This window comes from Malurus melanocephalus, unplaced genomic scaffold (genome assembly GCF_030028575.1).
Source record: "Malurus melanocephalus ecotype Western Australia unplaced genomic scaffold, MMel_1.1 scaffold_56, whole genome shotgun sequence".
NCBI lineage: Eukaryota > Metazoa > Chordata > Aves > Passeriformes > Maluridae > Malurus > Malurus melanocephalus.
This window is the reverse complement of record NW_026623288.1, coordinates 2,849,401-2,876,572: the sequence shown is the minus strand read 5'-3', so window position 1 is coordinate 2,876,572 and position 27,172 is coordinate 2,849,401. Positions and strand designations below refer to the sequence as shown.

General features: G+C 42.8%; 3 protein-coding genes across 3 annotated transcripts in view; 2 read left to right on the top strand and 1 right to left on the bottom strand.

Annotated features, from left to right (window-relative positions):
* Nucleotides 1–9,653, top strand: part of COL4A6 (collagen type IV alpha 6 chain) — a 111,590-nt gene extending 101,937 nt beyond the window's left edge. Inside the window, exons 33-45 of the mRNA XM_057365681.1 lie at nucleotides 347–421; nucleotides 785–892; nucleotides 1,613–1,720; nucleotides 2,132–2,203; nucleotides 3,474–3,599; nucleotides 3,939–4,055; nucleotides 4,226–4,387; nucleotides 5,285–5,383; nucleotides 5,643–5,789; nucleotides 6,139–6,255; nucleotides 6,936–7,127; nucleotides 7,349–7,635; nucleotides 8,236–9,653. Of these exons, the coding sequence (XP_057221664.1) occupies nucleotides 347–421; nucleotides 785–892; nucleotides 1,613–1,720; nucleotides 2,132–2,203; nucleotides 3,474–3,599; nucleotides 3,939–4,055; nucleotides 4,226–4,387; nucleotides 5,285–5,383; nucleotides 5,643–5,789; nucleotides 6,139–6,255; nucleotides 6,936–7,127; nucleotides 7,349–7,635; nucleotides 8,236–8,496 (1,871 nt within the window). The 3' untranslated portion in view covers nucleotides 8,497–9,653. The remainder of the gene's footprint in view (nucleotides 1–346; nucleotides 422–784; nucleotides 893–1,612; nucleotides 1,721–2,131; nucleotides 2,204–3,473; nucleotides 3,600–3,938; nucleotides 4,056–4,225; nucleotides 4,388–5,284; nucleotides 5,384–5,642; nucleotides 5,790–6,138; nucleotides 6,256–6,935; nucleotides 7,128–7,348; nucleotides 7,636–8,235) is intronic.
* A 25-nt stretch (nucleotides 9,654–9,678) lies between these two features.
* Nucleotides 9,679–21,721, bottom strand: ATG4A (autophagy related 4A cysteine peptidase). Its single transcript, XM_057365682.1, has 13 exons — nucleotides 21,645–21,721; nucleotides 20,016–20,126; nucleotides 19,123–19,194; nucleotides 18,693–18,791; nucleotides 17,347–17,448; nucleotides 16,748–16,820; nucleotides 15,654–15,733; nucleotides 14,480–14,667; nucleotides 14,298–14,376; nucleotides 13,244–13,389; nucleotides 12,597–12,653; nucleotides 11,466–11,577; nucleotides 9,679–11,152 (listed from the first exon to the last, which is right to left on the bottom strand). Exons 1-13 carry the CDS (start codon nucleotides 21,652–21,654, stop codon nucleotides 11,088–11,090), a joined length of 1,194 nt encoding a protein of 397 aa, XP_057221665.1. The 5' UTR covers nucleotides 21,655–21,721; the 3' UTR covers nucleotides 9,679–11,087.
* Nucleotides 21,722–21,899: 178 nt separating this feature from the next.
* On the top strand, nucleotides 21,900–26,315 carry PSMD10 (proteasome 26S subunit, non-ATPase 10). Its single transcript, XM_057365680.1, has 5 exons — nucleotides 21,900–22,038; nucleotides 22,133–22,231; nucleotides 23,183–23,329; nucleotides 23,441–23,607; nucleotides 24,630–26,315. The coding sequence occupies exons 1-5, from the start codon at nucleotides 21,925–21,927 to the stop codon at nucleotides 24,781–24,783; spliced, it is 681 nt and encodes a 226-aa protein (XP_057221663.1). The 5' UTR covers nucleotides 21,900–21,924; the 3' UTR covers nucleotides 24,784–26,315.
* The last annotated feature ends 857 nt before the right edge of the window (nucleotides 26,316–27,172 follow it).

Sequence of the window (27,172 nt, the reverse complement as noted above, 5' to 3'; positions counted from 1 at the left end):
TCCCTTGCACACAGYTTCATTCAGACAAGATCCATCCCAAGCCCAAATACTTTATGGTGCCATGAAAGTTTGGCCACAGCACAGTGTGAATGCTGTTGAACAGTGCAGGAGGCACCCTTTCATCTCCTTGTGTCAAAAGTGCAGGATGTTGTGGAATTACCTGTAAAGGTCTCTTGTGCATTTTCATGAGTGGATCTGCATCCATTGATGGTTGTGTTTTCAGACTTGGGTCCATCACTTGTCTTTGTTTGCTCCATGAATTTTAAATATAGCAAGGTTTATTTTCTTAAATAAGCCCTGGAAACTGCTGTCCACAGTAAATTATGGCATTTCCTTTCTTTTCCAGGTGACCAGGGAGAGTCTCTTGGTGTTCCTGGMATTGGTGGACCAAAAGGAGAGAGAGGAGACCCAGGGTTTCCAGGTAAAGTAGCCCTTGATTGCTCACTTTGAGAATACAGAATTCTAGAGACTGCACAGAAYGGCATTGCCAAATTTGGGTATTTTTGTAATCCTGGAAGCGAGATTTGAGGAGTCTGCAATCCAGGTGGGGCACAAATCTGGATGACAATGAAAGATCTGAGACCAGCAACTCTAGTGCTGGGTTCACTTCACTTCTTGAGGAGCCACTTGTGAACTTGCACTGGCATTTGGCACCCTGGGAGTCCAGGCTGGGGTCCAGGCAATGGCTGAGCAAACAYAAGTGCTGCAACCTCAACACACCATGTTTTCACCCTCTTCATTCCTTCCTCCAGTCTGACTTGTGTGTTTGTTTATATCCTTTCAGGAGAGAGAGGGAGAGAAGGACTCAAGGGTGAACCAGGCTACCCTGGGAGTACTGGGGTGAATGGACCCAAAGGCAGCCCAGGAGATCTTGGCCAAGAAGGACCAGCAGGTACAGGATTGGGCACAAGTTCTGCAGCTCATGGTGACAACTGTGACAACCTCACCTTGATGCTTCCTTAGCCCTGTTTGACCTGTCTCAGCTGAGGTTTAAATAAGAAGTTTGGCAAGAAAATGAGAATTACTTTTAACAGTGGTGTAAGGAGTCACCTTGTCCTGCTGGTCAAATATGGGGAATCCTCCACAATTGAAACCTAAAGGAATTCCATGACCAATAGGGAAGATCTCAGATACAAGCAGTGGCAGGYTCTTCACAGCTCTTTCATTTCATCATTTCTGTCTGTTCCCTCTCTAGAGCCAAACCTACCCAGAAAAATGACTACAAGTGTCTTTGGGTCATGGGTAATTAGTAGGTGGATTCCCAAATAGTTACCAAGATCAAAGGTTGGAGAATGGTGAAAGTTGTAATGGAAATGTTTTATTTGAAAAACAATTTAATTAGTTATTTGGTGTGTGAACTGTTCATGTTTTACTTAGTGGATGATGAAGAATGTCATTGCTGTGATTAAAAAAACCCATCAAATAAATAGTTTGATAAATGTGATGCTAGTAGTGGCATGAGGAGAGATTTGGTTCTGATTTTGCTTTAACAGTAGTTTATTAACCCATGTTATGAGTTAAGTGCAGGAACAGAAGCTGCAGGACAGAGCTGTGAGCTGTTTCAGCCTGAATGTGATGTTTAGTACAGGAATGTCTTCCTCCTTGCTGTTAGGAATCCCTGGAAATGCTGGACTGAGAGGAGCCCCTGGCCCACCAGGACCCCCAGGACAGCCAGGATCTGTTGGATTCCCTGGAGCTCGTGGAACAGCGGGACCTAAAGGTATATGTGCAGGCTGCACATGGAGGGAGAAGTTGGGTGAGAAAAGCAGTGTTTTGGCCAAGTGTCTGGAGCACGCAGTGACTGTTGGGCCAGTTGTGTGTGGGAAAGAGCTCTTTGGCATTGCTGTGCAGGCACCAGCTGCTGGAAAGGAGCAGAGGAATGGTTGGGGAGGGAGGGGCTCTCACTTGGTTTGAGTCACTGGTGGGTGTTCAGTGAGAATTAGACGGGTGAGGGCAGCAGGAAGAATTTCTATGAAGGGCACTTGTGTGAAGGAGAACTTACATCTTCACATACTGTGTTCCCCTTTATGTCAGAGCTGTATTGTATTCTCCATGAAGCATCTTATGCATTTCCACCTGAATAGATTTTTTTCCCTATTTGCTCACTTTTATGTTCCCGATGTCTCCTCAGGCTTTCATGGATTTCCAGGTTTAAATGGTTTGAATGGCTTACCAGGCACAAAAGGGTCTCCTGGAACACCAGGTAAAGGAAACACATAGTACAAGTGTCACAGCTGGGGGAATGCATACCCTATTCTATCATGAGAGCAGTGTTTCCCACACAATTCCCCTATTTCACCCAGTTCTGGATTTAATTATGACCTAAGAAAAACCTCAGGATACTGAATGTGCATGAACAAATTYTTCTTCACTGCCAGTAAGAACAGGATGCAGCCTGTGGAGTTGAAGAGGCTTTTCTGGTGATGGTTCTCCTTGAATTCCTGAAAGACTATGTCACTGCTGGAAAACTGATAGAATTGAATCMTAAAACTCTTCCATTTCCTATGGATGTTTGCTTTGAGCAGGGCACCACCAAATGCTTGCTTTGAATTGGACTTAGCAATGAAATGTTTCTGTACTGAGTTTCAGAGCCCTCTATTATATGGAGCTCAAGGAAGGTATCAATAAAATCAGAAACTGATTGATTACTTTCCAGATTCTTCTTTTAGGAAGCTTTTGCTGTTTTTTTTCAGATTTTTAATCATATGAAATAGAATATAGTTCTGTGTTGCAAACAGTGTTTTATTAAAGTAAAGAAGTGAAAAAAGACCTTACCAAAATGACTTGTTAAATTACAGTCATGTTGTAAAGTAGCATCTAAAATTTGTGACAGCAGTTTTATGCATGAAAATGGACAGTCTTCACATATACARCTCAAACAATACCTGTGTTTTYTTTGTTTAAAACATTCTCTATCAGAAGGTAATGATTCACAGCATRTAGATCCTGCACAATTTTCCTGAGAGAGMTGCTTTTAGTGTATGCTCTTCCCAKAGTGAAAGGCTGAACATCTCCTTGCAGCTTTTCCTGGGAGTCTCTGCCCTGCYCCACGTGTGCCTGCGTGCATTCTGCAGCAGGCTGTGCAAACTGAACTGCCTGTGTTGCAGCATGAAGCCCACAAGGTTATTTAAAGACCAGAGGCTGAGTCTCTGTTGTGTCCTCGTGAGAGACACAGGCTGGCAGCAGAGCCTGTCACAGGACTGTTGTGTTCCCATTCTTGTGCAAGAGCTTGTGGGGAGACCAGAACAGTCATATGCTTTTCTCACAGCCTCTCACAGATTGTTTAAATGYACTCTGCACACCCAGAGTAGCATGTGAGGCACCAAATCACCAATTCCAGCTGCTCTGCTGGAAACAGCAGAGACAGTAGTAAATGGCTAGTTTTTTAATCACCACTCATTCTTTGTAATAATTTGACTGCTTTTAGGCAATTTGAATAGACTCTCTTATCTTTGTTAACCATGTTTAATTAGGTCTGAGTGAAGCTGGACTGAAAGGACCTGCAGGTCTCCCAGGTCCGAAGGGAGAAGAAGGTTCTCCAGGCTTGGGAAGAGGAGCTGCAGGATTCCCTGGACCAAAAGGCTCATCTGGAGATACAGGTAAATATTGATGTTCTGGAAGCAGGATGTATTGCAGCACAGGTTAATGGGTTGTATGGCCAGCAGAGCTACCAAAGATAGCTCCTGAAGCCTCAAAGGTGGCTAAAAGTTTGACAGGTAAATATTAAATCTGTGATGTGGCTCTGTATTTGAGAAACAGTTACACAGTTCTGAAAGTGTCTGTACCTCTCCTGAACAGCACAATATTAATTATTTCCCCTTCTGTAGTGAGCTATCTCTTTGTTCTCCGTATAAATGCTCCCCAGCCACAACTTCTGTCAATGTCTGTGAAGATCCMTGAAGATCTTTGGTCCTCCCTCACTCTGTTTCTTACTCTAGGTCCCCCTGGTCCTATGGGACTGCCTGGCTTGCCAGGAACACCTGGAGTTTCTCTTCCATCTGACATACGTGGGAGACCTGGAGATGCTGGCCTTCCAGGCACTGATGGGAGTTCAGGTGTGTGCACTTTGGAAGCTTTGTCCTGATGGCAATGGTGCCCATTCAGTACCTCCCAGTCTTGTCAGAGAGGCTGAGACTCCAGTGTTTTCCCAACCAGAAAGACACTGGGGATAGCTTCAGCATTTGCCTCAGGAATAAATCTTGCCAATTTACTCTGTTGTCTCTAGGTTTCCCAGGACTTCCAGGCCCACGAGGGCCCCCTGGCCCAGCTTCTGACCAGGGTGACACAGGCACTCCAGGTTTGCCTGGTGTTCTTGGCTTGCGAGGCATTAAGGGTGATGTGGGACTCACTGGTCCCATTGGACTCCCTGGAGCATCTGGATTCAAAGGTAATCCTGCCTTGAAGGGAGCTGGGTGTGGTTTGGCAGCTTTTTCCATCTTGGCAGTAGGAATGGTGTTGGGTGGTTAGAGTGGCCTCCCTCATTCAGGTGTAACAGCTGAGTTTGATGTCTCAATATTTCCTTTTGGCTCCTTCAGATTTTGCTGCTTTTGGAGTCAGTAGGTAAAGSGGAGGCCACCTCCAGGTGTTTTTCAGTGTGTTCCTGTGATTTTTTTTTCCTTTTATCCTTGTTTTTTTCTGAGTAGATGGTGTCCACCTGCAATGTTGCTGTGCTTGTTGACCACAGTTACCCACTTGTGCTCTCCAAGCAAGGACTGGAGTTGCTTTTTCATCCCACCTGTCCTGTATGCTCAGAGGCATTGTGTGCTGGATTTAGGTCTCCACRAGAGGCTAAGAGGATTGTAGGGGTTCAGAACTGTTCTGGGCTAAGGCAGGGAGCACRTTGCTCTGTCTTTGGTCTGCTCTAAAGGAGGCCAAGGGGCAGCTGCACGGGGAGTYCAGGAACAGCACACAGCTCAAAAGCCAGGGCAGGATGGAGAGCCACTGCCTGATGAAGAACTGTCTCCTTTCTTTGTAGGCTGGCAGATCCCATCCCTCTGTGCTSTGCATAGAGATGGATTCCAAATAGTGAAGGTGTGCACTCCCCAAACATTGTCCTGGGGTTACCCAAGAAGGGGAAGAGTGCTTTCAATAAAGTACAGTTAGGTGGAAATTCTTGCTCTGAGGCTCTGCAGCCATCGTGAAATTGCACACTGACTTCCTTCAAGGCTGTGATCCCCTCCATCTCAGAGCCCAAATGCTGTTGCTGCCATCAGTGAATGTCCCAGCTGTGGGTCAGAATGGGGAGCCTGTGCTAAGCCCCAGCCTCAGCTGAGTGTCTTTGCAGGGGCSAGAGGAGAGCCTGGCCTAATGGGGATGCCAGGTAAAGATGGGCCTCCGGGGGATCCTGGCTACGCCGGGCTGAAAGGTGAAACGGGCCGTCGAGGTGAGTGCTGCAGGATTTGAAAGCACCTGGTTTGGGCTGGGAACGATTTCAGAGCTCCCTCAATGGGTTTATTTGGGAGACTCTTGGTTTCTTAGAGACTGAAGAAAGTTAAAAAGAGCTTGACATACTTTTTATAAGATACCCAGTGCTGATGTACAAAGGTGGTCTTAATTTCACATTCTTCTCCTTTGTGTCAGGATTAGCATCAAAACTGTGTGATTTCTGTGGGATACTTACACATCCTTTGCCCCATGTGCAGGTCTTCCTGGCAGACCAGGGGCTCCAGGAATAACCCCACAGCCAGAAGAAGTCACAGCCCCTGCAGGAYTACCTGGTCTGCCAGGAATTGATGGTGTCCCTGGCTTTGATGGAGATCCTGGATTCCATGGCCCAGCTGGAAAACCAGGTAAAAAAAAGTACACTCRGATCTCCAAAATGCTGTTCTTCTGGAAGAAAACCACTACTATATCAAATGCATTAGGAATGGTTACAGGGATTTTTAATTAAGGAAAGAATTCCATCAAAATGCATACAAATATAATGCTATGTTTATAGCCACGTGTGATATTCAGCTGCACATCTCAATCCTTTTACAGACAATCAGGTGGAGTCTCTTTTGGAGGTGGCTGTTTGTAACCACAGCTGCTAAAGAATGAGCTCTTGCTGATGTCCTGTTTCCCTTCTGGAATATGATTGCAGGRGTGAAGGCAATAATATGAGGAAATAATGATACTAATGATTGTATTTTATTTCAGGCCCAAAAGGTTTGCCAGGAAGATCTGGTTTGAAAGGACGTGATGGCTTACCTGGAACACCTGGCACAGTTGGGGATCCAGGACTTGCAGGTGCCCCAGGACCACAGGGATTTGAAGGTAATTTTATGATTTGGGAAGCACAGATCAAAAAGAAGCAATCAGTAGAATYGTGTTTGCTTACAGCTTCTGCAGAGACCCTCCCCAACACCCAACTACCTTAGGAAGAACAGAGGATGTCTGTGGTCTTGTGTTTTCTRTCTGTAGTGAATCAGTGAGGAAAGGTCTGTCACACATCCTTGTTGATGACACTGCTGGTGTTTCTGTAGGTGCAATTCCAAGCACTTTTTGGTTTTAATGTTTTGTGGATGTGGGAATCATCTTGAAGATCTAAAAGAGTGATACAGTATTTAGAGTAACCATAGCTGTGAGGTCTGAACAGTAGAGGAAAGGCACAGAGAGAAAGAAGCRGAATATCATCAAGAAGAATGCTATAGCAAAAATGAATTTATTAGATTTTGGTTGGTGCTTTGAGATCTTAGAACTGCTGTATGTGAGATACACCTAACACTTAACACCAGAGTTGTTGGGCAAAGARAGGAAATTAAAAGAAGAAGGGAATGGGTGGGTGATGGTGTGAAATGACTGCTTTTGGAGCTGTTAAGTCTAGTAATTCATACAACAACCATATAGCTTGAGCTCCTCATTGTGCAGACTGCCATAAGCAATGCCTGACAGGGTACAGAGCCAGCTGATGTCCATACTGTGCTCCAGAAATAGCAATTCCTCCTGTGTTGTAGGTGTTGCTGGGAAGCCGGGTTCCCTTGGATTGCCGGGAATGCCTGGTCGGAGCGTGGGCGTTGGCTACACCCTGGTGAAGCACAGTCAGTCRGATCAGATCCCCCCGTGCCCCATAGGAATGAATAAGCTTTGGGATGGCTACAGCTTACTGTATGTGGAGGGGCAGGAGAAATCACACAACCAGGATCTCGGTGAGTTGACWGAATTCTCTCAGGCATGAACAGCACAGGCCAAAATCCCATTTCGAAGGAGCCGTCCTCCCTGGCAGTGCAGAGGGCTGTGGTGGCAGCTGGCTTGGCCAGATCTGCACTGGGATCGGCGTCACTCGTGCCATCCTCACCACTAACCTTTGTGTGTGTGTCTGGGAGTGTTTGGCAAATGCTCGCCATGACCACCTCTTGGATTTTTCCAGGTTTTGCTGGCTCGTGTTTGCCTCGCTTCAGCACCATGCCCTTCATTTACTGCAACATCAATGAGGTGTGCTACTACGCCAGCCGAAACGACAAGTCCTACTGGCTGTCCACCACTGCTCCCATCCCCATGATGCCCGTGGACAGCGTGCAGATCCCACAGTACATCAGCCGCTGCTCTGTGTGTGAAGCACCTTCCCAGGCCGTGGCTGTGCACAGCCAGGACATCACCATCCCCCAGTGTCCCCTGGGCTGGCGCAGCCTSTGGATAGGATACTCCTTCCTTATGGTAAGGACAGTGCAAAGGCAGCTGGAAACATTTCCATCTCTCCTCTTTGATGAGGTCACTGAGACTGTTGTGTGAGTTATTTACAGGAACCAGGAGCCCGGTCTCTTCTTGCCYCAGTGCATTCATCAGCTGAGTTGCTGTAGCTCTGAGTTGGCTCTGTTTAGGACCTGCCCTGATCAGTTTTGGTGGTAACACTGCTGCCTTGGTTCTGCATTGCCACAGATGTTTGCTTTGCAAACCTTTAAATGCGGGAACAGTAATTAAGCTACAGTATTGACTTAATCCTCTTTCTCGGTGGAAAAAGTTTTCCATTGCACTCTCCTAGAAGCTCATTAGTGTAAGATTGTTAGAAAAACATGTCAGCATTATTGTTTCCAAATTTTGCCAACTTTTAAGTGAAAAGCTGGTTTTCCATTATTCCAGGCCTGCATATTCAAYCTGAGTCTGTTCCTTTGCTTTTTACCTTCTAGCTCTGACTCAAGGGACAGCTACACATGGCCAGGGCATAACCTCGGTTGCCTGTTTCTCTTCTTTTAGCAATGGAACCTGTTTACCTCCTGGTGTTCCTTTGACTCACTCACCTTGCCATCTTCATTTCAGCACACAGCGGCGGGGGCAGAAGGYGGAGGCCAGTCCCTTGTGTCACCTGGCTCCTGCCTGGAGGATTTCCGAGCTACTCCSTTCATCGAGTGCAATGGTGCCCGGGGCACGTGCCACTACTTTGCCAACAAGTACAGCTTCTGGCTGACCACGGTGGAGCAGGAGCAGCAGTTTGTCAGCGCTCCTCCCTCAGAGACGCTGAAAGCAGGACAGCTTCGGACTCGGGTCAGCCGCTGCCAGGTGTGCATGAAGAACTTGTAGTAACAGAAAYCCAGGTACAGGAACAGTCTTTGTTACCCCAGATTAGACATCAGTGACTGAAGAAGAGTAAATTCATAAACCTGTTTTGTGTGTGTTTGATGGGTGAATCAAGACAGGCAGAACTCTACAAAAATCAAGTTTCAACTCCCAGAATTTGACTGYGCACAGAGGAGGGAAAGACCAGTGTTCTGAAGCAATTTTTTTAATGAAACATGGTGCTATGTTTTTACTTCAATGGTTTTTTCCCCTCCTTTATGGCTACCTCAGAAAGTCTCTGTGAGTTCCTTACTCAGACTGAAGAGCAGCTGAYGCCTCACACCTCTCCTCTGTCCGAAGCACACCCAATGGTCACCCAGGGAGACTTTTCCAAGGCTGTGCTTAATTAGTGTTTTTGCAAACAGCTTTTGGTCGTGTAAGGGAGTGAAGACTCATTCTCCTGTGAAACACAGAACTAGCTAAAATTTAYCAGTATATTGTAGGTGGCTTGGAAACACTATGCACTAATGGTTGATAATGGATCTTAGAAAAATTGAAAAAGGAATGTTTTGCTTTGCTTATTRTACAGACAGAACTTTCTTTCCTCCAGTAAGGTACCAATTCTAATCCAAACTGATAGCCATAGTTGACCTGAAAGAGCTRCACCAATGAAAAATGCAAGTTTTGATGTGAAGATGAATCCAAAACACCTCTACCTTTTTCAATAGCTTTCTATTGAAATATATTCCAGGTAAAATGTCAGCTTCATAGTCTGTGCTTATCTCCTTGCAGTCAATGATATACAACCATACTTTATTAGCCAACATTTTATTAATATGAACATCAATTTYCTTTCTGAGACAGCTTATTTTGTAATTATTCAGACTGTGTGTGTTTGAAAAGTAAAGCCTTTRCTAGCTAGCACATGAGCTTATGCAGACACAGGAGTAAGATGTTATGGGATGTACATTTTTTACTCCTGCAGTCAGCATGTGTTGTATACTGTTTCCTCTGGGCTTTATTACTGTTAGTTTAAAAATTGTATCTCTACTGTATGCACTGTTAACTTTTCTTCAGGGYGTAATTAAAGAGAAATACCACTACTTGGAGCAAGGGCTCATTTAATTTTTGTCTGTGGGGAAGATTGGGATGCAACTGATGTCACAAGCAGTAACTTGACATTAATGAAGAAGAAATGCTTTGTGAAAAAAAAAACAATGCAGCTAATCCATGCAGAGGGAAAGTATATTTTTCCTACATGTATAGTTTCCAAGCCATGGCTAATAAACATTGGAGGCAAACAAGATGAACTGTGAGCAGGTCATGACTATTTTCTTGGAAATCACACTGGCCCTGATCAAGAAGTGCAAGTGAGAGGAGACAGCATTCAGGATTTCTCTATGTTGTCATTTATTGCTGAAGATGAAAGTGTGCAATTCACGTTCATTACACTATCGTGACAAAATKATCAGAATGGGGATTGTCTGACAGTAAAAAGGAACTGTAGAATGAATTAAATGACCTCTGCCTTTATTCTGGGCTGGTTTTCTTATAGCTGCTAGAGAGATACTCTGAGAAACAAAACTGCAGCGGCTCTTCTGCTAAACCTGGAGAATTAAGGCACTTTTACCAAAACAGATTTCAAAAGGCAACAAGTCAAAMCCCAATGATTAAGTAGTTTGCATATGCCTATATATTAAGTTTTAAGATAACCTGGGTTATATTWAGTTCACACAAACAAATTAACAAAATATAGCAGCATACAACCTATGAAAAGCTTAAGAAATTTATTAGATGCACAGATAAAGTGCAGTAACAGAGATACTTGTGTAAATCTTTTTTAAAATAAATAAGATACAGTTAGACCACCTTTGACTCACTTTAGCTCCAAAAGAAAAGTCAGCCTAAGTTTTAATGATTGAACTTTAAGGTCAAGGTGAAATATATCATAACTATAACAGTGGTTGTGTTCTATATCAACTATTTGAGGCTCCTGTTCCTCTTGAGTTTTCCCAGAAACAGGAAGGCTATTGCGAAACGTATACGTTAGACATAGTTCCTTTCACAGAAACATTYTTGTAATAAAGTGTGGTTGCTCAAATACATGTTAAAATATTTAACAAGGAAACAATTTTCTCCTGATCCAGTCGATCTTTTAAACAAGACAATGCATTTTTTTCTATGATGCAGCCCAAGGGAGGGAACAGAAGTAAACATCCTCCTTAACTGAAGACTGTTTTGCTTTAAGAACTAAACTATTGCATTATATGAGAGCAAGAAATACCCATTTTGTGTTTATCCCTTTCTCCAAACATACAGCCCATTGACAGACATTTTTGTCTTAATCTCAGAAGTCCATTTGTCTTCAAGAAAGACACATATTAAAAAGAGGTTCCCTTTCAGGGTCTTATAATAAAATCTTTCACTGCTTTTCCATCTGGGAAAGCTCTTTAACAGAAGGAACTGTCCCTGCTGGAGTTTTGGATGCTACCAGGTGTTTGTGCTCTGTTATCCATGATTTCAGGCACTTTGGGGCTAACATGGCTGTGTAATTGAAGTCAATGCAATAATATTAGCAATATGTTCGATACTCAGAAGGGTCACCACAGTTTCCTTCAAACACTCAGGATTTCAAATTCTTCTTCCAATTCAAATAGCTTGTCAGTAGATTCAATGAGTTCTGAAAAAAAAATCAAATTATTTAGAGTGTAAAGGCATGTCTGATTCTGTTTACTAAAAAACCCCTCAGAACAAACCCCCCATTTTTCTGGAATGGTGCTCTGAAATATTTTCCAAGATCTAAAAAGATATTGTGCTAACACTTGTAAATTGTACATGGCCTGTTTGGATAACTGATATTCTGTAAGACTAAGGTACTTAATCATGCAGTGATTGCTTGATCCTCAGGCAAGCCCACTTATTCCACTGTTGTTTCTCCTGTTGGCTGAGGAGCCCCACTCTGCWGCCCAGCAGCACTTTCAGTGGTACCACACCTGCTCCTGTGGTTGTCACTTCTGGCTTGCTTGGAGGTATGAAAGGAGGCCAGTGTGGTGGGTGCTTCTGGACCAGCTCAAACATCCGCAGGCTCTGTTGCTTTAGAATCTCCTGAGAACGGAATACAAAAGTGCCTGCTTAATTAAAAACATTTTTAATACTGTATATCTATCAAAGAACAAAGGCTGTATGGGCACAGGTTCTTGCCCCTGTGAATCACTGCTTCACACATCTCTAGTATTTTCCTACTTGAAAACACACCTGCAAGATGGATCTCTTAAACTTTCCTACAAGTTACCTGTGCATGATAATGAGCTTTGATATCCATACATCTCTWATTTTGTTTACATGGAGCAAAGAGRTATCAAGAACATATTTCTGCCTTCTAATAGTAAATTACTTGCTTGGACCTCTCTGTGTTCAAGTTTTTTGTCGATCAATAGGAACAAAAGACAGATCTATTTGCAAAAAAAAAAAATCCAACAGATTTTGGAAGATAGGTTTTGATCAGGAGAAATAAGTTATTATTGATGCTGAATTTCACTCCTATAAGGCAAGCTAAATCATATCCTCTACTTCGGCTATTCACAAACTGCTTTCTGTAGTCTTCTTTTAAATAAATGCCTTTTGGTTGGTGGTACTTCACATTCACATTCCTGTTGCTTAGTATCCCAATTGCTTGCTGAAATAACCTAGAGTCCTTTTCCTGTGGTAGCATGCATGTCCCAGAGTTCAGCAGGAGCTGGGACTGAGACAATCAGATTGTGATACCAGGGACTAACAGTCAAGATCAGAACATATAATAATATGTTATGGCAAAAAATAARTAAGGATCAGGAGGCAAATAAATAAGCTGCCACAACATGTCAGTTTAACATATGTTTTTCAGTAACTGAATTAGGTATGAGCCACTAATGCAGTGCTGCTAAAAAAAGACAAACTCAGGAAGAGGGTGTCTGTGCTTGTTCTCCCAGTGTCAGGGCTCAGGGCTGCAAAATGCTGAACAAGCTCCACCAGCAGTGTCAGCTTTCCCTRACCATTAGTGCTACCTTCACTGGGGATCATTTGATCTGCAGGTAGGGAATTTCCACTAACATAAAAAACAACAGTATCCATGATTGCAGTATTACCTTTTGTACAAGACTACACCAGTTATCAAAATCACATTCTTCTTTGCAAAAGAAGCCCTAAGGAAAGAATACACATAGTAGTATTAAACACAACAGGTCAATGAGCAAAGTATGCTGCAGTATCTATGTATGGGTTGTATCTCAAGTGACAATCACCTATAACCCAGCCAAAGGATACTGACTGGCATGAGATCAGACTCAATTTTTTCAACTACCACAGTATTCTTGTGGCCTGTACTGGATGACTCCTACAAGTAATTCAACTTAAACATTTGTAAATTACATAAAACCAGCTCAGGTAAGGATCTTCTCCAGAGCAACCCATGCATACATTCTAGTGATGAATGAAATAAGGAAACTTGATTCGGTTCCTTGCTTTGACTTTCAAACTACTTCTTGGGAAAGGTCTGTGTTGCCCAGGAAAGAAACTTAACTGGCTACCCAGCATACAGCAACTGATCATCCCCTGCTTGATCTAAAATTCATGTATGCTATGCAGTTAATACATAAACTACCACGTGTTGAATTCTAGATTGCAGAAGAGTGCCCTGTGATCTTGACTGATCAAGAAAACATGATGSTGCCCTTATCAATACCCAGAGGTATTACTTTGAATAAAGAACACATTATCATTTTCTGACACCTACTAAAGCTACTGAAGGATCCAAATTCATAATCTTCATTCTGTGTGGGGCTTGCTGGCAGTGGAAGCTCTCATCATCAACTGTGCCATTTTCTTCAGAATCTACAAAACTCTGAGTGGTGTGAGGRTCCAAGTAGATCAGCTCATTGCCTGGAGGGGTAAAATCCACACAGTGATAGTAAGCAAGAGGCAGTAATAAACACTTATCAAGACTTGCAAACAGCACAGTACATATCTCAACTTTCTCACTAGGGAGTCTTTAAGAGAATTGGAAAGCTAGGCACAACAATATCCCACAGGGCATTTAGTRTAATTTTCCACTGTTACCTTTCACGGTAGATTTTTTTGGATGGTTTGTTCCACCTTTGTCRCCTGCTTTCCTTTATCTATGTGAGGTCCAGTACATTTTTTTTAAATCTCAACYTTTGTAATCCCTAACATTCCACAGATCATTCCACATTCCAAAGATACAGGATGACCACAAATGCAATCTGTAATCCCATTAGTCGTTCACCCAGAAATTTGAACAAATAAGTCTGATTAAAACAGCTCAGGTTTTACAAAAGAAAGAACAAAATATCCAAGAAATTATGGATCTCAAACCCAGGTGAAATATGAAAGACTGACTCTAGGATCAACTATTGCATTAGGTAATAAAGGAAGACATGGAAGAAGGTAAAAGATGTACTGCTATGAAAAAAACTGAAAAATGTGAGACAATAATTGAAGAAAGCCATGAAGCAAAAGAATAAAACAAAAGACACCCTTCACTAGAAAGTATTAATGATTAGAAAAAATTCAGTATTTAAGCAGCAGTGATGTTTGACACTTGTTGAAGGCTATTAGCTTTTCTTAGTGTACTGCTCTTTCTTACATCACTCCAAAAGCTTTGCTTTTCTGTTCCCATAAGGATGGTCTCATACTGTTCCTGAAGTGTCTGATGAATRTTTCTTCTTCTCCATTCTCATGCTTAAACGGCTTATTATTTCCCCTTCCCAAAGAAAACCACGTCTCTTTCAATCATATGGATATTTGGTGTAAGTTTCTTTCTTCCTTACCTAAAAATCCTATAAAATAATAGGCATTATTGGGTTTCCCTCCTAATGCTCCCAAAGACTGTGGCATCTTAAAGCATTCCTAGGAGTCCAAAGAGAGAAAAATTAAATTGATTTGTTTATAAAGATAGTGGATATCTGAACTTATTTCACATATACAAACAATTCACAGAAGAATCCCTTACTTTAAACGCATCAATATACACTGGATTGATGTGATTAATCCCTAGCCGGAGAGGGATAATGAGCAAGAGGGGCTTCCAGCCTGGGCACAATCCTGCTGTGTTCTTGTTTGGGCCAAGAGCACTTCTGTGCAAATGTGCACTGCTGTGGGCAACGCCGCTGCTCTGGGCAGGGGACCAGCACATCTTTTCTGGGGGAATGAAAACAGAGATCAGTRAGTGCACAGAGGAACACAGAGCAGAACTTCCTCTCAATCATGAATTAAATAACTTTTCCAAACAGCTTTATCRAGCTCCTGTTTTGAGACAAAAGGAGCAGGGCATGGAAATCCTAACTGTTTAGTAGAAGTAATTCTGGCAGTGAGACTATGTGCTGGCACATTAGTGAGACATGAGAAAAATGAGGGGTGAATGTTTAAGACTGAAGTTACATTTACTACTCSCAGTATTCATGCTGTCAAGCTTTGCCTGGGAGATGATATAGCAGAGGCGAAGGATTAGAAATTCTTCAGGGAACTCTTCACTTCCAGTGATGTAGACATAAAATAAGCAGAAGTATGGACTAAAGTAGAACCAGGCTGYGGCTAAATACCACTGGTAAACCCACTCTTCTTACAACTGAAAATGGGCCACGTGTTTCTGAAGGATCTGCCCCTCCTTTCCCCTTTGCCTGACAARAGCAAATCTCTGGCAAACTCTCTATTACAAGCAATGCTCTGTATTTTTACAAACTGCAATTTCATTCTATTGCTGGAGTGAGAGTTAAGGTAGCACAGACCAAACTCCACATTCTCATCCACATGGTATGTAAGCTGGTCACCAAAARTGCCTCACTGTTCTGTGCTAACTTTGGTTTTGGAAAGCCCAAACCTGAGTATCCACTTCCWTTACTCCTTTTCTTACTCTGGGAACAAGCAGGGATGGTCCCAAGATTTTGCTCCTATTTAAATACAYGCAGGAGGGTGGAATCAAATAAAAAACTGTCACCCAAGAAATAATAACAGAATCATCAAAWCATTTAGGCTAGAAAAKATCTTWARGATCATCAAATCCAACCACTACCCTAATGCTCCCAGAAGTATTTCCTCCAAACAATTAAATTTTTTCATAAGCTTGAGCTACTCTAATGTCTGCTGAGACACTAAAGCAGTCCTGCAAAGACTCCAGTTTCACTTACTGATGTCTTCAATGACCACCGTATTGTCCATGGATACATAAACTGCTAACGAATTCCATTCATCAAATAAAGCAAGCTTCCTAGAAAACATAAAGGAAATAATTAATGAAATCTTATTAGGACCATGAGGCTAGCTTTTAACTCAGGACAGTTACATGGTTGAGTAAAAAAATAATTTATTCAGAAAAACAATTTGTTGCGTTTTTTTTTAAGTCTCCATGTAATAAAAAGATAATTTTCAGTGTTTAACATATTTGGAAAAAAATAGTAAGTCGTTCCAAGAAAAGCACACACACTATACCATGTGAAAACTGGTTTGTCCTTTTGCCAAATGCAGAGATAGTAACAACTCAACCACATCATTAGGTTTATGCTTTTTTTTGCAATCAACAGCCTCCACAGTGGGATCCTACCCATGGTGTCTGACAKCATGGAGAGAAGGAAAAAATTCCTGTGCCAGTTTTTCACATTACTTTGTGCTTAACAAGTTCCACTAAACTCAGTGRAACTATTTCAGGTTGTTAAAAGCCAGAGGAGCTAAAGGTTTTGGCACCYCAAAGTTAGGAGGATGCCATTATAGCACACAGGCTTCTGTACACTTGTGTGACATCCAAAACTCTAGGGAAGGGAGCTCTTAGGCTGCWCAGGCACAGTCAGTTGTCTAAAATAAGCCCGAAAAACTGGTACGTGAGCCATGAAGGGTTTGTAAGAATTTGAGCTGGAGGCCAGGACATGCTTTAGCTCCTCTGGAGAGACAGGGTGTGTCTGTCCCAGTGCTGCAGCAAATGACACTCAGGACCTGCAGTCCAGYTTCCACCTCAAATCTAGCACCTCTACATACCCTTCTGCAAAGCCAACCCTTTAAGTGTGGCTTCTAGACTAGGACRAGCTTCCATGTTTTCTCCAGCAGCCTCAGACAGCACTGCAGCTCAGATGGCAGGGAATTGCAGCTCTGTTCCCTCTCTGGCTGAATGACTTTGCTCCAATCCTTCCCAGCACTGCTCTAGTCTGGCAYTCCTGACCTGCCAAAGTTGTGCCACTTTGTGACAAGGAGTATGGGAGTACTTTCCGAGGGAGCCACTGCCATGACTTACTTCAGTACTTGAGCAACTGTATTTGGTCCAAACCATTCTCCAATGGACTTCCCCTCTCCAACACCCATCTGCGCTGTTTTTAGACAGGAAAACACACACAGGAAAAGATCACAGAGAGGCTGGTCACAGCACATGTCAAATGGCATGCCTACTCACATTCTCACATTCTAGAGCAAGTGCAAGCTGTATTTAGCAGCAACAATTATTTTCTCAATCTGTGCTCTTTTCAAAACTTCATGACTCCTAGCTCCCTTACAAAAAATTCCTAATCTGTAATGGTAGAATTACAAATATGTCCTTACAAATAATACCAATAAGCTTTGTGACTGTCTATTTTAATATTACCAACTCTGGTAACCAAAACTCTAGTTTTTCTCAAGAGCTAGATTCTAGCATAAGGACTTCTATAGGTCTTAATTAAAAACATTTCTGAATTATTAAATTTTGTACCCATTTGCATGCATTTTTATTTATATATAAATATAAACACTGTCTTCATAATCRCCTTTTAAAAATTTTTAACTAACTTATTTCAAATCAGAAAGTTTCAACACAGTAGCAATTTCAGTGCACAAAAAGAAGTTGATGTGTGTTCTTACCCATTTGATGGATGGAATAACAGCAATCTTTTCTATCTAGAAAGCACCGTAAGATTCTATGATATTCTTCTGGTTGCTTTTTGTGTTTTTCCCATTGCCAATCTTACAGGAAAGAAGTATACAGATTAAAAAATAATGTTTTCATCATACTGATCAAATTTCTAAATGGCAGAAAACCATACAATGAGATACTAAGAGACAATCCATCTCTAATATTTACATTTTATTTAGAGATCCTAGAAGTCACACCTTGTAATGTATTATCAAGCTGTCCTTTATCATCAAATGCTATCTTGTGAAAACTGGGAAACGAAAACAAAAAAGCCAACTGCAAGTATATCCTGAGTGATCATTGCTGAGAATTGATAGTTTTGCTCTATGTGAGCTTCCAAGGCTGTTTAAAAATATCTCTTCTGCTTGGACTTTGTTAGATTTGCAAGCATTTGTGGGATAATAAGATTCATAAAGCAAAGTCCAAACACAATGCTGGCCCTCTCCCACAGCAAAATCCAAGCCATGGCTTTGCCATGTACGCTTCTGCTTCTAACATGAGGTAGTTACCTCACATTCATTAACAGAGAAGCACATACACAGGGCTGATGCCAGTTAGATCTATACTGCAAGTTCAAGTTCTAGCTTTTCTCAGGTAAYTTGTTTGCCTACTCTTTCAGTTAAATCTTTGCACTTCCGTTCTGTGGATTCAGTTATTGAGGTGGATAAATCCTTCTGTGGATTCAGTTATTCAAGTGGTAAATCCACAAATCATGCTGCCATGGAAACCATGACAAAAGAGCATAAGGATCACAGATCCAAGCACAGTAAGTTAACTGACAGAAGAGTGGCACACAGAGCAGACCTGACACTCACCCATGACCCTGGGATGTGGAGTGTTAATACAGGATTAAGAGCAGGCACTAGGGGGGTCTGTTGTGGGGTTTGGACTCAGGCTGATGATGGGTGAGTGGTTTGTGAAGTACACCGTGTGGAGTCTTATCACTCTGCCACTACTCACAACTTCACCCTGGGCCAGCATTTTGGCTGCCATGTAATGAAAAGAGGGGAAGAACTCGGACCCATGGTAGCAGGTTTTCCCTTGGCTTCAATTTGGGTATTCCTCAAAAAGATTTATAAAATAACAACAGTGGAATTCCCTATTTKTTCTTCCTCTATTTTTGTTTCTCTGCTTAAGGCTGACATGATTTTACAAAAATACTCACTAGTAACTTTATCAGGACATCACAGAAAGTTTCATTAATAAATTTAGGTTTTATGCTTTTATGGAAAACTACAACAAAAATTAAACAGTCCCCAAATAAMACAAAACTTGCCTCAGCAACAGTACTCACCTCTTCCTAAATGTCTGCAGATCAGTGCCTGGGCCAGCATCATCTGCCCACACCTCAGCATGCATCCCCAGCCTGCGTCGGATGAGGGACCGGTGCCTCCTGGTAACAGAATTGCTCACAGTCAGCACGGGCCCAGCCTCTGAGAAAACCTCTCAGTTAAACCTCTAACAGCTGTCTGTGGATTAAAGGCACTGAGCAAGCTTGTCTCTCTCCACAGTGCTGCAGTGACCTCACTGCTTGCCCCACAGGCATGAAGACCTGATTATATGCAGGTACCAGCAAAATTATTTTAATAGCTTCAATCTGTTTATAGAAACAGTTAAAATTATGCTCAAAATGTTCTAATACTGTAAAAATAAYTTTTCAGTCCCCAACATCATCACTAATCCTGCTAATCCATAACCAGGCACCTGAAATGCTGCATACTCACCAATAGGGGAAAACTTTCTTCTATACGTAAACCAGAGACGAGCGCTTATATCCAACAATAACTTAGATTTGTCTGGAATGATTTTAAGAGGAAAGAAATTATTAAAACAGACTTTTAAAACTGAAAAATTCCATTTATCCCTGTACAGTCAATATGCAGAATACATGGAAGGCTCCTGCTAGCTTTTGCAYACAAGACCCTTAATACTTAAAACACCTTCAGCACTTGAAATACAGGGAGCTTTTGCAGACTGCTAATTAAAGTTAACTTATTAAGGATGAAATAGTTATTAGCCAATGAAGTTTTACAAGGTGCTTGGAATGACTATGCCCAGCCTGAAAAAAACAGCTCTGGTGAACTATGTCCTCAGGAAAGAACTGGTAAAGCAGGTTAAGAATTTTTACATACGAACTAACATGGAATAATTCATTACCTCCAAACCCAATAGAAAGTAATTTTAAGAAAAGTTTAATAACATTAAATTTAATTAGATCATGAATTTATTTTTACCAAAATACAATACATGCCATAGATTAATTTTTTATTATTATTTTGAAATATCATTTTAGTTGCAAGTAACAGGTTGCAGACAGCATTCCTCATGGGAAAATGACATTAGTAATGCTGAACATTTCCCAAAAGTTTTTTATTTATTTCTGAGGCAGTTGATGGTGGGAAGTGACCAGGCTCATGTCTGACAGCCTTTGCTACGAGTGATCACATTGCATGAATTACATCTGGAGGCTTTGGTTCTGGTTTCTGTACAGGAGGGTTCCACTGYTAATGAAGGAGAACAAACTTCCCTCATGAGACATTTAGGGAACATAAGGAAAACAGCTGTTGCTGTGTGTCAATCTATGAATATTCTACAGATAATTTAATTCTAAAGATACCTGTGTTTAGTTGGTGTTGCCTTCCTAAAATCCACACTGGCTCATCAGTTTCTGGAAATTCTTCTAAGTAGTCTGACAAAATAGTGATCTGGTTTTCATACCTAGATAAAACTGAACAGGAATACACAAAAATCAAACTCCATTTTATCCCCTTGATCTTTTATGCACAACTTGGAGCTCTCAGACTGAATGAATTGTAACAAGTCCTTATAGCCTTTGGGGATTCTGACCACTGCGTTTAATTTTCTCCCTTAAAAACTGTTCTGACACTGAAATATCCAATGCCTTGGTTTTCATTTAGATCCTCATTGAGAGCTCACAGAACACCAGGAATAACACCTTCATTATAAGCAGTCTGACTGAAGCTGGTGACAGAAGTTCAGGATGACTGCAGTGAAGATGAGATTTGATTCAAGATAATGAGGAAAGGRAAAAAAAAAATGTAGGCACCGGGGTTTGATCTGAAATGTACAAAAAGTACAAAKCAGAGTGATTACAGCCTCATGCTTAATGGGAAGCATGTGAAAAGTGTTAGCAAGACTGAGCTTTACTTTCCCAACTGGAGATTTGAAACACTTCAGGAAATAAATAGATGTATTAATGCAATTATTCAATACTACATGTATCTAGTGAAAAGTAACAAATGACAATTACTCTTAAGTCCAAACACTTTCCAGACCATTAAAATGGTGCTTTTTGGGAGAGTGAAACAACCCTTYGAGTGTAAAAATTAATGTAAAATCATTTATTTTTGACAACAATCTAAAGGAAACATACTGCTAAAAAATCAGAAGCTAAAAGTGAAAGCAAACAATTTATCCTACTTTTCAAGTAAGTGCACATATATCCAGTAYAAAGGGTGAATAAYCAGAAGGTAAATATATACAAAAAAWTAATATTTCATTATAAATATATACAAAAAGATAATATTCCATTATATACATTCCAGCAATGAAAAGAGAGCTGCACCACCCTCTGGCTGGAGCACCGAGGCCAGCACTGCCGAGCCCCAAAATTCACCTTCCCTGCAGGCAATGGTTAAACACTACGACAGACTCCTCTGTCGCTGTCAGCTCAGCAAAACAACTTCTCGCACTGTGCTCTGCCTTTTCCGTCAGAAAAGCCATTGCACTTGGAGAGCAAATTATCTAATTTTGGGTCCAAAGACTTAAAGACACTCTCGCCCCCCGAAACCCAACCGGAGACACCTGTGCCCCCCTTGGCCGCCTCTCTCGCCCCTGCTCCCTACGACACCTCGGACCACCCGAGAAGGCACCGTCAGGGTCTCTTTTCCCTTCCCGCGATCACAGAGCGCTCCCCGGCGATCTGAGGCGCCTCTCGGGGCCGAGCTGGCAGACCCGGCTCCGTCCCCCGGCTCCGKCCGCCCCGCGTCCCGGCCGAGCCCCCCCGCGCCCGGGCCCCACACGAGCCCCCAGCCCCGGCCCCCGGAGAGGCCGCGGGACCCCCGCGCCAGGGGAGCCCCTCAGGGCAGATGGCCCCGCGCTGCCCCCCCTCGCCCCTCAGGCCGCGGGCGCCTCTCGCCGCCGGCGGTCCCGCCCGAGCCCCGGAGCCCCGGCCTGGCCCCTGAGCGCCGCCCCGCCAGCCGTGCCCGCGCCCCGCGCCCCTCACCGGCCTCCATCCTCCCGCTGTCACCATCCTCCTCCTCCTCGCCCCGACACGGAGGCACAACACGGCCGCGCCGCGGGGCGCCCTGGGAGCTGCAGTCCCGCCGCCCGCCGGCAGCGCGCCGCCCCCTGGTCTCCAGGACTACAAACCCCAGCAGCCCCCGCGGCCCGAGCGGTGAGCGGAGCAGGCGGCGGGCACGATTGGCTGGCCTGGGCCCCTGCGCCCTCCTGATTGGCGGCGTGCGGGTTTGGCCCCGCCCACAGTGGGGGGGCGCGGGGGCAGCATGGAGGGCTCGGTGTCGGACGTGGCCGTGTGTAACCTGGCGTTCGCGGGSCGCCTCGAGGAGCTGCGGGCGCTGCTGCTCCGCGACAGGAGCCAGGCCACGCGGGCCGACCAGGTCAGCCGGCTGCGGGCCCTGGGGGCGGCTCCCCGCGGCGCGGCTCCTGCAGCCGCTCCCGTTCCCTGCCCCGCTCACCGCTTCCCTCCCGCAGGATCACCGCACCGCGCTGCACTGGGCCTGCTCGGCGGGACACACGGATGTCGCAGACCTCCTGCTCGGGCTCGGCGTGCCTGTGAACGATAAGGACGATGTGAGTGCCGCGGCCGTGCCTCGCTGGGGGCAGTCCGGGTGCAGGGTGCTGCTGGGCCCATGGCTTCAGCCGCAGAGGGGCCCTGACAGCGGCCGGGGGCAATTCCCGAGCCATTGGCGCTGCTCCCTTCCTCCCTCCCCGTCCTCCCATCGGCTGGTGTGCCCAGCGTGGTCTGTGGCACTTGGGAAAGCCCAGGCTGCTCTGTGTGCGCTGGGAAGCCACGGTGAAGTGTTTCATGGAAATAGGCGTGGAGACTTGAGTCCTGCTTATTGTCCAGGAATTGTAGGAGAACTCTTCTTACGAAGGAAGCTGCAAAACCAGGGGTGTTTGGGTGGTTGTTGGGGTTCTCATGTTGCCTTTATCTCAGTGTGATCTCTCAAATGCATTGTGCCAACTCATAAAGTACCCTGAAGATTCCTCATGCTGGGGAAGGCATTAATAAATTTTGCAGATTCAGTGATTTCACACTTCGCAAGGAGATGGCCTGCTGCTGTTCTAGAGGAGGGGTTGAAATAAATACATCCATTGCAAAGCATCCTAAATAYCATCCTTAAAGAAGGAAATGTCTCATGAGTTTAGAGGATAGGATATAAAAAAGGTTGCAGAATTTTTTTAACAATCTTTTCTACTGCTTCTATATTTTCCTAAAAATGCACTAGTGTGAATTCTGCAGGGACAAAGTGTTCTGCAAAGATACCATGTATAACTGCAGAGCAGAAGTGATTTCTGTCATTTAACTGGCAGCTTTTGTCAGATACTGAATGCCTGAGTCATTCAGTACATGTGAGAAGAYAYGAGCCTTGTCTCTAGTAAAAATCAATAATGTTTAGCTTTACACTTGTAAGAATGTGCAAAGTGCGAGTACYCAAGTCTGTTTGGGTTATGCCTTGTTACATTTTTCTGCCTGAAACTCATGGTTTGAATAATGTGGATTTCTTCTTKCCTCTGTAGGCTGGCTGGACTCCCTTACACATTGCTGCTTCTGCAGGCCGTGATGAAATTGTGAAAGCCCTCATTGCTAAGGGTGCTCATGTAAACGCTGTCAATCAGAATGGCTGCACGCCCCTGCATTATGCAGCCTCCAAAAATAAGCAGGAGGTATGTTTACCTAAGCTACTAGAGCTGGTGATGCTCTTGGAGGAAGGATTTACAGAAGATATTAATATCCACATCCTCCTCCCCCGCTCCTTTCTCTTTCTATGTACTCAGATTGCGATCATGCTTTTGGAGAATGGAGCAAATCCAGATGCAACAGATCACTTTGAATCCACCCCGTTACACAGAGCAGCAGCCAAAGGAAACCTAAAAATGGTACAGATCCTTGTGCAGCACAATGCAGCTCTGGATATACGGGACTCTGAAGGGAATACTCCTCTGTAAGTAACTTTTGATTTTAATTTTGCTTAATATAGCATAATCTCTGTGAATTGAAACTCYGTTATTTCAATGTCTTTTTTTAAAATTTCTCATTGCCTCAGACTACTCTCTTACTTCACATCGCTGTGCAATTAAAAAGTATTTCAGAAAGTCATGCTTAGTATTTTGCTTACATGTGTCTGTACATGTATACTTTAATATGTGTTACMCCTTTTGTGTAACACAAAAGGAGAACACCTTTTGTAATAATCTGGAATACATTGGTYGCTGCTAGAGGGTAGAAAGTGAATTAATGACATCAGAGTCATAGGAAACTGGTCCTGCAGGCTGGTCTACTCTGTCCTGCCAAGCAAGAACTCATTTYAGAAGCTTTTCTTCACTTCTCTAAGGAAAATAAGTTGCAATTGAAGTACAATAAGCCCAGTGTTTGTTGTTACGTTAGAGATCAATTKCAATCTGTCAGGGTTGCAGCTGCYTTGAACTGCATGGCAAAACCACAGTGGAATCTAGATTTTGCTGTGAAAAAGGTCAAGCAGTATGTTTTAGCTGTACATAAACCCCCAGTATGGCCCTGGAATGYACACAATTCTTCTCAGCACCCTGTGCCAAATGGAAAAAGAATATTTGCTGCATTTGCAGTAACTCTTTACTTTAGATTATTTTTTACCATCGGACAATTTATATATCACTTTCAATTTAATAGAGATTGCCAGTTTCCATTCTCACCATGGATTATGTTCTCTTTAGCTTTGCTGACTGCAGAGYCAAAACCTAACCCAAAGAACAGTCTTAACATTGCAAGGACAGCAGCAGGAGGAATGTTCTTGAGTTGCTTAATGACAGCAGAGGGACTGGACAGCAAGCTTTGGAATCTGTCTAGGTAGTTGGCTGCTTGTGGATTTGTTGTTCTCAGATGTATCTCCCCCCAACACTCACGCTGTCATTTTGACATGACATAATTATTGCTCTGTGTAAATTTGGGCTGTTTAACAGTGGCTGTGGTTTCTTGTTCTCGCTGCAGTCATTTAGCCTGCGATGAAGAGAGAGTGGAGGAGGCAAAGCTGCTGGTGTCTCACGGTGCAAGTATTCACATTGAGAATAAAGAAGAGCTGACCCCACTGAAAGTGGCAAAGGGTGGCCTGGGAGCCATCCTTAAAAGAATGGTGGAAGGCTAGAGGGGGTTCCCACTGGAGCCTCTCTCCTGTTGCACTTAAATCTATTTAAGACTGCAAACTTCATATTTGGATAGTTCAACTAGGGTGTCGTGTGTGGGTATTAGCATGGTAATAAAATGTTTTTTTTGAAGCTGTCCTTCAAGTGCAGTGCCAAAACAACTCTTTGTACTCCTGTTAATTAAATAGTTCACTGATTTTAAAGTATTTTTCAATATCATGCATTTTTCTTTCAATTTACAGTGTGATGTGTATAAATGTTGTATTCCTTCTATTTCAGATCCCAGTGTAGAATTACTTCTTCCAAGAAACAGGACCAAAAATGTTTTAACCATTTAAAGCCAATTTTTATTTTATTCTAGAGTGTTTATTTTTTCCCTTAGCCTTTGTGTTTTGTGTGTGTGGTTTTGTTTGGGTTTTGTGTCTTTCTTCAGATGATTCTAAACTACACTGTATCTTCCTGTGTAGAGTGCAGTTTGATGAGTTCCTTAGATTATTGTATCAATTTCTGCTATTCTTGGTGTATTAAGTGAGATCTAAGTATTTAAAGCTTTTCTGTTGTTACTGACTGTTTTCCTGTTTTTCTCTGAGTCTTTAAATATATGTATTTGATGAAGTGCACAGCTTCAGGGTTACCTCTGCAAATACACTGTTTTATAATGGATGGCTCTGGATACTTCTGTGGGATGTACTTAAAATTTAACGTTTCTTCCTCTTGCTCCTTTTATAGGTTCCTTTTTTTCTGTTCTCTTGACTCCCATATGCAGCACTGACACTTCTAGTTTACCATCTCATTTTCTAACAGAAGCCTGGTTTAATTTTTATTTACTGACAGCAAATCCTGATATTAAGTTATTACAATAGCTGAGCTATTWAGGCAGAGTCTGAAAAATGACCTCCTGTCCTTTTGTTGGTAAGATCATTTTTGACACCAGTGGAKAGATTTCCCCTTGAATATAGGATACTGATGAAATTCTGTGAAATAAAGAACTTTCCTAAACAACAGTCTTTGGTATTACAAAACTTTATTAAACTTACAYGTAACAAACCCAGTATTTTCTAAATAGCTTGTATACTTGGGATGTGAACAGCAAGTGGGATGAAACCCTGCCGTCCCTTACACGACATGGAAATGCAACATGTTTGATCTTCAGCCTCAAGGAAAGGGGGAAATGCAAGCTGACAGTTTCTACAGTTTGACTTGTAGGGATTAAGGTCATGCAATTTATTTTGATAAGCAAGGCAGAAACTTAGAACCAAACGAATACCTTCACCAAGGACTTTAAATGTATCYTAGAACACAAAATGCAGGTTAAATTTCACTGAGGGGACTCATTAAGAGCAGAAGGGATAGCTTGCCTGTRCAGTAAACTCTGGCCATGCAGACCTTGATTGAAGGAGGGACCTGAGTAAATGTTTCTTATGTATTGCACAGGCACTGCTRAAAATTTGATTTGAGATCAGCTAAAGCTGAGAGTTCTGTGTTCATTCTTGATCTTTATATAGCAAAAACCCCTGCCACAGCTCTGYAGCTTTGTRAAKCCACTTCCTTRAGAGATGGCTTGAAYGTTGGCTTAATATCTGGTGCCCATATTAATGATCCCTACTCCCTAGGGGAAGATAAATGGGCCATGCAGCAAAGACTGTTTTAACATCTAAAGCAAATTCTGAACAATATTTCTGCATAGCTCTGCAGGTTACAACTGCACACTGTAGATCAATACTTAATTTGACTTGTACTTTGCTAAGAGCGTCAGTGGGAAGCTAGGAACGGTGCCCCATCCTTTTAAATAAACTTTAGAAACTCCATAATGAGAATCTGCCAGAAAGCTTACAGAAAACATGTCTCTATGGTAAGAAACTCCAAATACATCTTATTTTCCTTACCTCCTTACTCCCAGCAGCCTGTTAGGCTTCTTATTTTTGCCTYTTTACTACCATCTATTACACACTGGTAGTTAGAATCATTAGGAGAGGAATCATTAGTCAAGAACATGGTTCCTTTTTTTAATATAAAAAGTTTTAACATAACTTGAGCAATTTCTGCTTTTTGGACAAATGTAAAACCTGTGGTGTTCTAGGTGCACTCTATTAGCTATGGAAGGTACTGAYAAACATCACAAACATAAGCTGCTATCTTTTGTAGCAAGTTAGATAAGGAATACCAGCAGATAAATATGTGGAGGTGAGATTAAGGAAAGATTAAAAGAAATATGACCACCTAATAGAGTCCCTCTTCRATCACAATAGTGCTGTTGCAGAGATGTGGAAGTTGGAAAGGTGTAGCAATAAGAAAAATGTGACTAGAACGCTTATGTGCAGGGGATGGCTTTAGAATAACAAATATAGCCATAACAGGGACATGAAGATATTTATAATTTCCCATARAGGG